Raw genomic sequence first — 15,586 nt, forward strand, 5'->3', positions numbered from 1 at the left:
CGGAGTGTGCTACAGAGACACCCTTCCAAGAGGACCCAACTCAAGGCTCAAAGTCACAGCTAGTCCTTTCCCATCACCGGCCTGCTGCTGAGTTCCTCTGCCACCCTCCTCCAGGGCCACCATTTTCCATTTTTTTTAAGGGAAAGAGGATCTGATACAGGCAGGGAAGAAGGTGAGAAGAGAAGCTACGCTGTGCTCCTTCCCCAGAGCGAACGCAAGCTCCAGCTAGGGTTGCTGCTCGACCACTTTACTTGCACCTGTCAGATACTAACTGTGATGTAATGGTACTAATTTTTTTTTTTTTAAGATTTTATTTATTTATTTGACAGAGCGAGCGAGAGCAGGAACACAAACGGGGAGTGGGAGAGGGAGAAGCAGGCCCCCCGCTGAGCAGGGAGCCCGATGCGGGACTCGATCCCGGGACTCCAGGATCATGACCTGAGCCGAAGGCAGTCGCTTAACCAACTGAGCCACCCAGGCGCCCGTAATGGTACTAATTTTATTTAGTAAGAATGCTTTCCTGCATCTTGACCCACGGCCTGAAATGTGAGTAAGCATCCTTTTGGACACTGCACTGTTCTGCTCTGTCCCATCTATATGCTGCACTTGGCCTCAGGCTGTCAGCCTAGTGGTAGTTTTGATTTTTTTTTTTTTAATGTATTAGGGTTATTTTTAAAAATGCTTTTTAAGAATCACATACATACAAGATGAAAAGGGGAGATGTACCTAAAAAGAGTAAGACAACCAAATAAACAAAAACAAGAAACCACCAGTTTTCACAGACAGAAATGTAACAAGTTCAGAATTTCAAAAAATGCATAAATGATACAAGAAACACCATAAGCAAAACCACCACCAGAAATCTGCATGTATGTGTAGGAATGGGGTCAAAGTAAAAACTTAAATTAGCCAAGTTATACACAAGTGATTGGGCCAATATGAACTTTATTTCCTATTTTACGCTGATGGAAAACAAGAAAATGATACTGAAAATCTAAGAATATTTCTGAGTGGCCCACTGTTTCACGTTAGAGACAAGTGTGGAGTAGGGACCGGCTACAACATCAGAAAGGGAAAAGGTCATTCCAATTTTGGGGAAAGGTAAAAAAATGATGGTAACTTGACACTAATCTCAGGGAAGACCCCAGGATAGATCCTTTCAGTGTTTTCTAATTCTGCAGGTCCTGCAAAACACCAACTCTACAAGTGCAGGATGGGGGAAAATCACTTACAGCAGTAAAAATCATGAACCTCCAAAGACACGGTATCACGTGGGTGCCAGAAAAGCTAGTCCAACATTTGGGTGCTAACAGATGAAGAGCATTAACTAGAACAAAGGAATGATAGCTCTGCTACTTATAAATGTTTAACTTTGGGTTGTGTACTTTCAGAAAGCCCTAGAAAACCAGAGCATTTGCAGAAAAAGGTCTTGGATGGTAAAGACAACTGAAGCCCATGACATATGATGAGTGAACTGGGGACAGAAAAGAGCAGAGGCTGGATGTCATCATAGTAGCTGCTGTTAAATGTTTGGTCTCGAGCTAATAAGACAAATGAAGGGAAGAAACAAAGAACCAACTGGGACGGGTAGAACTGCCCAAGATGAAAGTAGATTCTGGTTCCGGGAGTCAGACTAACACTGCTAAATGTTTTTTCCAACTTTGAGATTCCATAAATACATAAAGATCTAACCAGCTACAAAATTTATTACTCTATTTTTGGAGAACACACAAATGACAATTCTTCAGAACTACTATGTTAAAACTTGAGGACATAAAACTACAAGTCATTCAGAATTTGCTTTTTTGGGCCACTTTTTATCTCCCGGACAAATATGGGGGTGTTTCCCCCTAGCTTTACTGAGATACAATTGAAATGTGAGTTGTTTTTTGGATGTGAAATCAGTCTAGAAAATGTAATTTATTTTGCCCCCTCCCCCCACTAGTGTTAAAGCAATCAGCATTGTATAAATTTTTCATGGTATATACTTCACTAGTACAGTGTAATACACTTTTATACTGTAATAGGGAATACTCCATCTTACCTGTTACATTCATGCATGTTCCACCCTGAAAAAAGCAAAAAGCCCTAAAAAAATCATATATACAATACAAACATGGGTTATTAGAAAGGAATTCCTTCCTTTTCAAAGACAATTTTACATAGCCAATCTTCTAGGTACATTTAACTTACCATTTTATTTGTATAATTTAGGTTACCCCTAACTATCTGGAAATGTGTGGTATGGTATAAACCTAATTCTAACCAATTCCAATTCTGTCTCGAAGGTATGTCTTAGTACACTACACGTAAGCTCTAGAAATAACTACTGCATAGCTGAGATCGCCATAAACCCATTTCAACATTCATTCTCAGAGATTATGCAAAATATGGATAAATCCATGGAACACACCAAAGAAATATTTGATCTACATACTACATCATAGAATTATCCAGAGATCAAAACATGAAACTTTTCCATGGTTCTCCCTAAAAGAAATGATCTACTGTCTTTCAAAAATTTTGCTATACTTCCTAGAATATTTATAATCAGTTCTTTGGAAGAGCAAGAATTAAATTTGGCAGCCTTTGTGCTCAAGGACCAAACAAGGGTTCCTTTTTTCTTATCATTCTTTCTTGCACCTTTTGGTCTTGGAGTAGAAATACAATCTCTCAGAAAGAGAATGTACATACTGTACAGTCCTAGTCATTTACTACTCTATTATATAAAAGTAAGATAACAAATGGAATTGTGATAAAAGGCACAAGAAGGGAGCTTACTTAGGTGACATGTCGTCCAAAAGTACAATTTTTTGGCCACTCGGAAAAGCATTTACGAGACAATACTTGAGCTGGTTTCTTGTGTGCCAAGATATCCACTACCTCCTATATTCTTAAACACAAGTCTTTGACATCATCTAAATTAGTTTACAAAGCGTCTAATCTAAGGGGGTTATTTTTTTTTTTTTAAAGATTTTATTTATTTGAGAAAGAGAGAATGAGAGAGAGGAGGGTCAGAGGGAGAAGTAGACCCCCTGCTGAGCAGGGAGCCCGATGCGGGACTCGATCCAGGGACTCCAGGATCATGACCTGAGCCGAAGGCAGTCGCTTAACCAACTGAGCCACCCAGGCGCCCAGATCTAAGGGGGTTGTTAAGATTTGTATTCATGTAGAACAAACTGGTTACAAACTTACTTCGGAAATTTCTGTTGACTATAAACACTGAATCTCATTTCAGAAGAGATCTGGACAGCACAAATACCAGAATCAAAGATGTTCTTACACGAACATTTAGAAACCCGGTAACTTCTCATTTAAATGGTGCTTTTAGGAGAAAGGAAACAATAATGACAGATTAAAGCCTGCCTCTAACCATGAGAATCCCGGGAATAAAACCAAAATATTCCCCAAAGCCACAGGTGTTTATTACAGGGACAGAGAAAAATAGGATTTTGAAAGGTGCAGGGACAGTTTTTCTCTGCCTCCACTAATGGGCTGTAAGAGTACCAGTTAATAGCAGTATAAATAATACAATTACATAATGTTGGGTTCATTTTTCTTTCAGGCTTAAAAAAAACCTTCATGTCCTTGTACTTTAGGGGCTTGGGAGGTCTGCCAGCCACCGTCTTTCTTGTCACCACAGCCCTCGATGGGTTTACAAATGGACATGCCCGAGACTGCCATCTGGTGGAAATGATAGAAATTGAAATGATTTTGTTGTAAGTGATTAAGCCAGTCGACTACAAAGAAGGTATGAATTAAAAATATATGGGGGGGCGGGGAATGGTTCATTCATGACAGCAATAAGAAATATAAAATAATAAGGAATTAACTGAAGAAACGTGTCAAGCATACGGAGAAAACTATAAAACTTTACTGGGGGCATAAAAACTCTCATATAGATAGATACAGCATTTTCCTGGAATGGAGCTCTGCTCTGCTCAAGTTATCAATGACCCCCTCCCCTAATTATTCTAAGCATATCACAACTCAACATTAACAGGATTTTTATTTGGCAGGGAAATCTTGGCCAAATTAGTCAAAAGTTCATCTGGAGGAATGAACTGAATTTTTGTTCGAGTAGAGTAATAAGGGAGCACTTTCCCTACCATATAATAACACATATAATAAAACTATGATACTTAAGATGACATACTGATACATAATACAAAGCAATGAAATAGAATGCCCATAAAAATACAAGCATATACAAGAATATACAGTAAAAGGGCATCTTCAAATAAATGAGAAAAGACTGGCTCATGTAACTAGCTGGTTTAAGAGGATAACGAAAAATATTACATTAGATTTTTGCCATGGAGTAATACCCCAAAATAAGTTCGACTAGTATTTATAACAAAAACCAAAGTCGTAAAAGAAAATATAAATATTTACTTACTCAGAATGTGAAAAGATTGTCTATGTATACAACTGAAGGCTGAGACTGTTAAAGAAAATAATAAAATTCTAAAACTTTTGAAGCTTATTTATTTAAGTAATCTCTACACCCAACGTGCACCTCAAACTCACGGCCCCGAGATCAAGAGTCACATGCTCTTCTGACTGAGACAGCCAGGTGCCCCAAATTCTAAAATTTTTGAATATAAACAACCAAGGGACACTTCTCAAAACTCATCAGATTAAACACCTATGATCTTTGCAGTTTACTGTATATAAATTTTACTTCAATTTTCAAAAAAAGTAAAACAAAAAATAAACACCACTGTATCTGACTTCAAATGGCATATGGAAGATAAAAGGGTTATTTTTTAAGTATTTTTGACCAAAGGGAGCTATCCAATACTCTTTCAGATCAGAGCATTTTAGCTCTCCCCTGTGCATCTCCAATCATAGCAGAAAGTCTCTATTCTTACCGTAGGAAAAACTGGCACAGAAACAGAAAGTTACCGTGTAAGAAAAAGCACAGAAATAAAGTAACATAGCATAAGATTTTTTTTGGGGAAAAAAAAAAACCATGTTATTGAGCTTGCAGTTTTTCAGGAATTAGGTCATTTCCATATTGTTAGATGTACTTTGTCCTTAGTCCCATCCCTCAATATCCTTATTTAAAAAGACAAACAATAACTAATAAAATAATTCATGGCATATTTGAAAGAATGGTTGAATACCTAAATATACAAAGAGCTCTCACAAATCAATAAATGATAACTATATTAGAAAATAAGCAACACGTTGAATAGGCTTTAATAAAAGATATAAAATTAGCCAAAATGGGGCGCCTGGGTGGCTCAGTTGGTTGAGTGGCTGCCTTCGGCTCAGGTCATGATCCTGGAGTCCCGGGATCGAGTCCCACATCGGGCTCCCTGCTCAGCAGGGAGTCTGCTTCTCCCTCTGGCCCTCCTCCCTCTCATGCTCTCTGTCTCTCATTCTCTCTCTTGCAAAAAAAAAAAAAAAAAAAAAATTAGCCAAAATGTGAGAAAAAATGTTCAGTCTCACTAGTACTCAAATAATTGAGAATTAAGTCAAGAAAATATCATAAATTACAATATTTTACCTATCAATTTAGCAATGTACAACACTTGAGAGAAAGCAAAAGACACAGGCATTTTTGTATACTGTTGGGATTATAAATTGGTACACTAAATTCACTTTGTTTTTTATTTTTTAATTCAAAACTTTATAAAACAATTCAAACATACAGAAAATTACAGAAAAGAATGTAAGATACCCTTACCTACCACCCAAATTTAACCAATGTTAACATTTTGATTTGTTTTGTGGGGTTGAGGGATGGAAAGAAAGATCTCACACTTCGCAATGCTTCTGAATAAATGCTGTCCTAAATCATTCCTATGCATGTTTTATACATATTATTTACCTATAAATTATATATCATATTCCCTCATCCCTCAACTCTGAAGATTTCCATTTTTTTCCGTGCCACTTTTAATGCATGATTAAGAAGAAAATGAAACAATGATTTATTTTTAAGATTTTATTTGAGAGAGAGAGAATGAATGAGAAAGAGAGTGAACAAGCGGGGGGGGGGGTGGCGGGAGAGAAGGCAGAAGCAGGTTCCCCGTTGAGTAGGGAGCCCGACATAGGCTCAATCCCAGGACCCTGATATCAGGACCTGAGCCGAAGGCAGACGCTTAACCGACTGAAACACCCAGGCGCCCTGAAGTGGTGTTTAATAACACTTAGGATTATTTTATACCTATTGTAATATGGTTGGGTTTGGTTTTTAAGCAGGCTCTACACCCAACGTGGGGTTGAAAGCAGACCCTGAGAACAATAGTACACTCTACCAACTGAGCCAGCCAGGTGCCCTGTAACAGGTTTTTAAGAGACTTTTTATAAATCTTGTCATTTGTTTTGCATACACAATAACTTTGCTTCTATGTTAAATCATATGTGATTTTTTTTTTTTTTTTTTTTAATTCATGTGAGTCAGAGAGAGAGGCAGAGGCAGAGGCAGAGGGAGAAGCAGGCTCCCCGCCCAGCAGGGAGCCCGATACGGGACTTGATCCCAGGACCCCGGGATCATGACCCGAGCCGAAGGCAGACGCCCAACCATCTGAGCCACCCAGGTGCCCCATATGTGATCATTTTAGAGATTTTAAACAGCACTGGACTTAACACATGTAGTCCCAACCTTATGCAAAGCGGACTCATGGAACTGAAATAGGAACCACCATTAAGCAGCAGATGCAACTGTGCTTAGCCAATGGCAACCTATCAATTGAGTCTCAAAATTCATCAAATTAAACACCTAAGATCTTTGCAGTTTACTGTATATAAATTGCCACTGACCTAGGATGCTTCTCAATCGCAAAGAAATTAAAATACGAAAAAGTGCATTTGGGAATAAATTTTGGATATTAAAGCTGTCCAACGACATCATTGTAGAACTCGGTGTTTCTTTCAGCATTATGTTCTTAAGAGTATTAAGAGGGCTCACTGCCTATGGAGGAAAAGCCAGTAGCAACTAGCTGCTGCTGGAGCACAGGATTCTCAGCCCAGCCTCGCTAGCATTTTCACTAAGCACCCCAGGAAAAACTGTTTTGTGCTAAAGGGTACTTACTAGTAGCTTGAGTTATTCCTCCTTGGCAACATCTGCCTAAAATCAGGAAAACGGTCTAGCGAGAGTCACTTCAACAGCCCAGAAATTCACATACTTATCAGCTGAGCCTAAGGTGCCCCAATTGATACACTTGCCTTGGGGCCCAAAGATTCAGTAACCAAGAAAAACACACGAATGCAACATTTAAAAGAAAACTAATGTGAAAACCACGACAAACAAAATATCAGGTATTAAATAAAGACAAAATCGCTATCGCTGAACTTTTCACTGAGCGTTTTTCATTTCAGTGAGTGAGTTCATTCATTGGAGTCTCAGGCTCCAACATCGCAGGCAGGGCTGTTACTGGTCCAGCCGGCCTTCCAGGGGAAGGCAAGGGGTCAGTGACCGCTGTGGGGCCACACTAGCTTCACGTGTAAATGTGCAACACATTTTCATAGGTAGGGTGAACAATTTTCAATACTAGGTGCCAAAATGGATGCAGACTACTAAGCAGCGGAGTGTGGTTATTCACTGTATTTTTATTAAAAGGAATGGAAGTTTATGAAAGATGAAGGCGATGCCTACCTGCCAGGTAGGAGCATTTATGAAGCCACAGTAACGAAAATGGTGTGTTATTATACAGCTAAGGTTAGACAAAAAAGACAATAGAACAGAATGGAGAATGAGAAATGGATGACCTATGTAGGAAATTGGTGACAGGGATGGCATGGTGGTGGCGAAATTAGCTAGCGGAATGCAAAATACTAGATCCCCAACTCTGTACTGTAAAAACCAGTAAATTCAAGATGGATTAAAATCCCAATATATCATGCACTCGGGAGGTAGGATGAAGACTCTAAAACTACTGGAAGAATATATGAACTTGAGATGGCGAGGATTCCTTGAACAAGAAAGACAATAGTACAAACTGGAGAGACTGATAAATAAAAAAAGACCTCATATGCAAAGTATAAAAGAAAAGTAGGTTTTGCAACACATATAAACAAAGGATTAGTATCCAGACTATACCTAAAAAACTACAAGTGAAAAAAATAGCAAACCAAAAAGAAAAATGAGCAAAGGATATGAGCAATCATTTCAGAGGAAATTCAAATGGCCACTCAGAAAAAGAGGTTTGCCTCACATGTAACCAGATATGCAAATTAAACTATTTCATGGTCACATAACTGGCAAATTTAAAGTCTGACAATTATTTGCATTAACTGAGAATGGAGATAGATAAACAGGAATTTCTGTACATTTCTAGTAGAAGTGGAAACTAGGATATCTTTAGTATAATGCATTTGCAATATTAACTTGAAGGTATGCATACCTAATAACCTAGTTAATTTTATTTCTAGGCAAATACTAGAAAAACACTAGTACATGTGCTCAAGGAACATATGCCAGGAGGCCCACTGCATCAGTTTTGTTTTTTTTTAGTAAAGAGTTACAAATCCCCTAAATATCCCTCAATGGGGAAATGGATACATTGTGGTACAGCCATACAAAGGACTATTATATCAGTTTTTGTTTAACCATTAGCTTGTTTTATTTTTTTTTTTAAGATTTTATTTATTTATTTATTTGACAGCGAGAGAGGGAACACAAGCAGGGGGAGTGGGAGAGGGAGAAGCAGGCTTCCCGCGGAGCAGGGAGCCCGATGTGGGACTCGATCCCAGGACCCTGGGATCATGACCTGAGCCAAAGGCAGACGCTTAACAACTGAGCCACCCAGGCGCTCCTAACCATTAGCTTGTTTTATAGGGGAGGGGATGTAGAGGTAATAATGTGAGCAGATCAATTCAAACCTGAGGCTGGGAATAACATCTTTTCCTCCCCATAATACCCCAGGCCAAAATCAAAACTAACCAAACGGGGGATGTGTGGAGGAAGGGGTAATGAGGTGGCTGACCCCTCGTGGTGGGTGATACTTGACTGTGCAACTTCATTCCCCTTCCCCACCTTCTAAATAGGTAAATCTTAATTTTTGGGTAGATCGCAAGTCAAAACTTGTAAATATCATTCATGGCTCAGCCAACATTCTTCTGAGTTTCCTTCCTTGTAAAAGAGTGTATTGTCTAGTTTCATCCACCAAGTCACATATATATATACTCTCTGAGCCTAGTGATCTTTAAACTTTCCAATGTCATAAAACCTTTACTCAAATCAAAGCTTAGATGGAATCCCAACAAGTAACACAGAAAAAAGGAGAACTGCTACGGAGGTTGAAAAATGGCACCCCTTGTAATTGTAACATTTTAGGGAGTTTGAACTACACAAAAATTCTTAAGATTATTAGTTTGAGTATGTATAATTTTAAAATGTGAACTCTTCCTGAAATGCTTTTAAGGTTCCTAAAGAACCTGTAACTCCAGGATTAATAGAATCCAGTTACTCTAACAGCATCAAAGTTCTATAATAACGATTGCCAGTCTTACCTAAGATCAATTTCAACAGCAAATATTAAATATAAGTATTTAAGATAAGATTTATACTATATTAATTGGCTTAGAAGATGCTTACGCATAGGCAAAATCTCATGAAAATAAACACGGTCCTCTAAATCATGTCACTGTGGAATTTTGCCAAAATAAATTGCACCTCATGACTTCAAGACTTAGTAATGAAACAAAACTCCTCTTCATAGTGAATGCACAAGTGAAAAAGCAGCACAAATGACCCAGGAAAGGGAAAGAAGGTATCAAACTGTTACATTAGAGTAATTCTTGGATTGTACTGGTCCTCTTCACCTCAAATACATGCCCATGTATTTTCATTAGAGTAGATATTATGAGATAATATGTAAAATACTAGAGACAGTAAGAGAGAGAGAAAATAGAAAATAAAAGAGATAAATGTAAAATATATTTGTTGTACAGATTTAATTCCTAAAGCAATCACTATTGCCATTATAGACTATAGTTATTAGTCAAGGGGAGGGAAATCCCAAAAGTTTGATTCCACCCATATTTGAAAGGTATGGTGCTTTTTTGCTCAACTAGAACAATAAATGATCTAGTTAATAGAAGTGTTTGCCAGGTAGAATAAACTAAAACAAAATAAGGGGCGGGGGAGAAGAGACCACAGCAAGGAAAACCAGCAAGGAGAGAGAACCAGCACTGATGTAGTCAAAGCCCGAAAAGAAACCTATTCCATATTAGGAGCTACCCTGGTTTACTTCTAGACCACAAGGTAACATACATAAACCAAAACAATGGGCAAAAATAAACACCTGCTTAGCATTTTCATTAAAGCTTATAGAAAAATTCCCCAAGTTGAACAGAAAAAAAATCTTAACTGAACACAGAAAACAATGCAAAACAAATCATTATAATGCCCATTAAGAATTTATTTGCCAAAGTAAGTAACTCTGCGAATTGCTTTGAAATAACTTAAATTTTGGCCGTAATGATTATTACATTAGTATTTCACTACCTTACGAATACAATGGGTTTTCTGCATTGTGCATTGTTAGTGTGTGAAAAAAATTACAATATGTGATTTACTATTTAGCCACCCAAAACCAAATGTGTTCTAAAATCTTTTTTTTTTTTTAGGATTTTATTTATTTATTTGAGAGAGAGAGAGAGCACAAGAAGGGGGAGCAGGAGAGGGAGAAGCAGACTCCCTGCTGAGCAGGTAGCCCGATGCGGGACTCGATCCCGGGACTCCAGGATCATGACCTGAGCCGAAGGCAGTTGCTTAACCAACTGAGCCACCCAGGCGCCCTAAAATCTTTTATCAAATGCAAATACAAAGGCAATTTAGAAGAGAAATGTGAATTTGAGAAGTCACTGAAAAATGGAATCTAAATTCAAGACCAGAAAGTATGATTTGGCTAGCAAAAGAAATTCAATGGGCAAGTTCCGGTTAATTTCTGTGACTGAAGCTGAATAAAAACTCAGTTTAACTCCAGCAACATAGATCGATGCTCTGGTTTGACTGTATACTTTCCCACATCCGGAAAACACACACATTTGTTTTCTGATGACCAATTTGTTGTCTGAAAACAAAAACGCCGTTCATAACATCAAAATACTTATTTACTTAGTGCATGGTCTCATTCCATCAAGTATTTCAGGTAATTTAGTTTGGAATATAAACCAGTGAGACTCTAAATTCTGGCTCAAATGTTGGGCTAATATTATCAAAACATCTCTCCTCAACTGATACCATTTCCCTGGTCATGAAAAGACATTTTGAAGACGAGCTAGGAGAAAAACAAAACAAAAACAGACCTCAGAGAGCATGACAGCACCCTCTTTTCACAAAGGAAGATTGATTCATTATATGGAAACTTCATCTTAGTTTTAAATTTTGCTACAGTTTCTTATGAAGACCAAGTGTCTAGTTAGGTGGCTAGAGAGCCTGCCAAACACTATGAAAAGACATCAAAACCCAAATGAATCCCCCACATCTGAAAATAAAACTGACTTAAGGACTGAAGGAGAATTCAGAGTTGCCGTCGCTTTTTAACTAGACACATTTAAAACAAAAAGCTCAAGAAATGAGTGTTTTCTTTTTCAAGTAATAAGTGTCTTAAGTAAATATTTTAATTACCAAGCCTCATAATTGGGCAAGAAACATGAGACAGAAATTATGAGTGTTTTTTTTTAATGCCTCCAAGGCAACTTTACTCAACTCTGTTGAATGTTCAGAAAATCGAAAAACCTAACAGAAAAACTTCAACATAAAAGCCCTGATTTATTTAATGGTCATTAAAAAACGAAAAGTCCTATCTTTATCTGGGCAACCCAACGTGACATCTCAAATCATTTTGTGGCAAAACGATTTTATTTCAAATAACACGAATCTACACTGAAGACATCTTAAAAGACTAGAGTGATCTGAATATATGCAATATGAAAACCAAACTCTCTCGTTAACTTTAACCACAAAACAGGAGTTTCCCAAGTTGAAACCCATCACAGTTATTTCCTGATAAAATACAAAATTAAAGATTGCACCTTGTTCACCTTGCTAAGCAGAACAGTGACCACAGTCACCACCATCTCCCCCCAGCTAAATTTTATGCCGAAGTGTGATGGCCGTCGCTTACACTTAGCGAGCTGTGTGCTGAACCAGCCGCTTTCGTGGAGCACCACATAAATCTTCCGCCTTTTACCATTTCTACTTGAAAGAGTGACTGACAGACTATGGTGATTCAGCAGACATTTTCTCGGAAGTAAATGAAGTAAGCCTGTCACTCAAGGAAAACAACTGACAATATTTGGTGCCAGCGACAAAATCTCACCTTTCAAATGAAAATCAGAATTTTGAAAAATCTGTATCCATTGCCGTGAGCTTGACAGCTTCCCGATACTTGAAAGTTTTTTCTGATGAGATCAGTTATATTAAGAAAAAAAATTTAAACACTGTATAATAACATGTCAATATTCTGAAGAACCGCATAATTCAATGAACCAGTATTTTCCAAACGATCAATGCATGATGTTACCAAATCATGTCAAAGTAGGACATCCATTCAAAACTCCCAACAAGATAGATCAAATGGGTTTTAATGTAAGAGTACAAAGTGGACTGACAGTTTGACTGCACCTAACCTTTAAGAAATGAATCAAACAGAATAGTCACAATTACCTGAAGCTATTAAAATACTCTTTTCCAAATACGTATTTGTGTGAGGCCAGATTTCTTCGTATACTTCCAACAAAGGACCACATTGCAACAAAATGAACGCACAATCAGATATGAGAATCCAGCCCAATATTAAAGGGTTTACAAAAACGAAAACCACGGCTACTTCTCACACTAAATTTTTTAAATTTGGAAAATAACTATTTTTCATAAAACAATGCTATTTATGTTACCAGGCAATGGTTTCATTTTTTAATGATTGAAGTAGTATGTAAAATTTCTTGGCTTTAATTTCTAATGTGATAAATAAAATAAATAAAATAAAACCCATAAAAGCAAAAGTTCTTTGGGATCTTTAATCTTTAAAAAATATAAATGGAAAAAAGAATGTAAACAGCTGGACTAGAAGACTGAGATTAGTAAAGACTGAGTTCAGGTTTTTCTTTTGCTAATTCACACATTATTTGTATTTCAAGGGTCACTAAACCACCTGAAAAAGGTTTTTTGAAATGGCAAAAAAAAGGGGGGGGGTTTTGGAGTGAAGAGGGGGTTAATTAGTACTGTCCTACACAGTTTGGTTAATTCCCCTCTGGGATTACAATTCACCTACATGGTTTTGTATGAAACATTTCACAATAAATATTCCAACTATGTAAAATGTTTAAAAATTACATTCAGAACTGGACTTTTACTTTTAAAAATCATACCAAATAGTAATATGTCACACTGTTTTTATCAATTCTTTATTTAGGTAACAAGTTGGTTATGTTCACTGCATTGTATGAAACATCACAATATCATACTGGAAAGGTATTATCAGTACAGGGTTGGATCAGAGTAGACAGTTTGAACAATAAACCATTTTGCATTCTTCATTCCCTATCTTTTTACAACCCCCAAACCCAGTAAAGGGACAGATAGCTTTTAACATCATCATGTAAAGCACTTTAACTTACAAGGCTAAAATCTAGAGAATAAATAAAATATATTGTGGCAATAATTCCTTTTAGACCAAAAATCAGGTGCACAATAAATCAAATGATCAGGAAAGCTGTCTGTATTCAAATGTGTGGCTCTCCAGAAACAGCTTCAGGAAAATGTTACAGAAAATATCATGAATTCCATTTCACACAGGACCAGATGATGACTCATTTTAACTACACACAAGGGCAATTACATCCCGCTGAAACACAATTTAAACATATAGGAAAATGTTTACAAAGCATCCACAACATGTAAACCATGTACAAATGGATACATTCATTGCTTCTCTACCCCAATAGCCTCTTTTCCATAAATATTTTACTCTTCATGTTCAGCATTAATTGGATTTACTACATGCAAAACTCAAAAAGAATTCAAGAATTCAAGGTTATTGTAAAAATAGAATTAAAATAATAATCTTCAAGTACCTTATGTGACAGCCATTCTGTACCGTGCCCAATGTTATAAAATGAAAGGTTACTGAACCCATGAAAATATCTCTGTAATACTTCCTTAGATCTAAAATAGATAATTTTAAATGTATTTATAGTCATTTCAATGTGATATTCTGAGCTTTGAAAATAACGTAAACAATTAAAAATTATACCAAATTACACGCAAAACTTGTATCTTAAAAGCTGAAAAATTAAAACTATAGAAACCCACATGTAAAACAGAAATCACAATTTACATTGTAAAGGCAAATCTCATCATTTAAAAAATTTGCAGCAGTGAGATGTCAAAGCAAATTATAAATAGCCATAAATTAATCCATTTGGTTTCAAAAGATTTTCTAGTGAGAGTTGAAGGATGTAGTAGGTACATGCATAAAATTTGTAAGGGTTTTATAATATTATTGCCAAATACACTTTATCTTGAAAAGCAGGCAACGTTACAATTTGGACATTATTGGAGAACCCAGTTTGGTAATACAGGTAAAATTAGAAAAAAAAAAAAATTAAATAACAATTAATAATAAATATATATCCTATAGTAAATCGCTCAAAGGAAATTTCAAGCCACAGAGCTGCAAAAAGGCTTCCAACTTGGTGAATTGAGAAAGGAACATCCCATACAATTCTTTGCTCTTACATGCTTATATGTTGTGTGTCTTGTCTAAAAACAAAACAAAAACAAAAACAAAAACATAATGTGTCTTCAGAGTACGGCTAACTATATTCCCATGCGCCTCAGGCAGAGTTTGGGACTTGTGCTGAAATAACTCCCGTTGGTTCCTAGGGCCCAAAGTTCAACACAGATGGAACCACTATGCCTGAGGTCGGCAAAAAATACTGTAGGACAGGCAATGCTACACGTGGCAATTATCAGAAAACACAAATATGAACATATGATGGGAAATGCTAGTGATTTTCTGCTCATATCACAAAACGCTGGGAAATCCACAAGAATATTTTTCCCTTGTACTGAAGAAAATTGTGATTAAAAGTTTTTTTTTTTTCCCCCAACTTTCAGAATCAAAAGCATTTTAGGAGGTTTATAAGGCTACCATGGGTCTTCTAGATCTCCAGCACCCTACAGGAAGAGAAAAGGAAGAATATTATTATTATTTACCTCCACCACTTCCAGGTTGGATTGAATTTCAAAAGAAAACAAAATCAGATGAACAAATTACCTTCCTTGCTTTGTTTGAAAAGGCACTTTTACAGAGAGGTGTGTGTAATGTATACTGTGTGTACATACATGGATCTACCTAATACAGATAGAAAACTGGTTGGATTTTTTTTCCTCCCCTCTCCACCAAATGCCTTCCTCTTTCTCAAACCACTTAAAAATATTCTGGCATTGGAAAAATAGATCAAAGACATCAGCTACATCCAAAGACCCAAAGTTTCAACTTAGGGCACCTTAAGCAACTTTAGATACATGATAAATATAAACATGAATCAGAAAAGTTAATATTCTACATTCACAAAATATTTAAGAAATATTTTCCCATGTGACTGATAGCCACCTGTA

The 15,586-nt window shown here is 36.8% G+C and overlaps 1 protein-coding gene and 1 long non-coding RNA gene across 2 annotated transcripts in view; both read right to left on the minus strand.

Moving 5' to 3' along the window:
- Positions 1-1,179: 1,179 nt before the first annotated feature.
- LOC118008185 lies at positions 1,180-5,207 on the minus strand. The gene is made up of 2 exons (XR_004678606.1): positions 3,539-5,207; positions 1,180-2,069 (listed from the first exon to the last, which is right to left on the minus strand). It is a non-coding gene; the product is annotated as an uncharacterized LOC118008185 (long non-coding RNA).
- Positions 5,208-11,561: 6,354 nt separating this feature from the next.
- PPM1B (protein phosphatase, Mg2+/Mn2+ dependent 1B) overlaps positions 11,562-15,586 on the minus strand; it is a 78,575-nt gene continuing 74,550 nt past the window's right edge. The window contains exon 6 of the mRNA XM_035001659.1: positions 11,562-15,142. Within this exon, the coding sequence (XP_034857550.1) occupies positions 15,113-15,142 (30 nt within the window). The 3' untranslated portion in view covers positions 11,562-15,112. The remainder of the gene's footprint in view (positions 15,143-15,586) is intronic.

This window comes from Mirounga leonina, unplaced genomic scaffold, assembly GCF_011800145.1.
Source record: "Mirounga leonina isolate KUSES-001 unplaced genomic scaffold, KU_Mleo_1.0 Mir_125, whole genome shotgun sequence".
NCBI lineage: Eukaryota > Metazoa > Chordata > Mammalia > Carnivora > Phocidae > Mirounga > Mirounga leonina.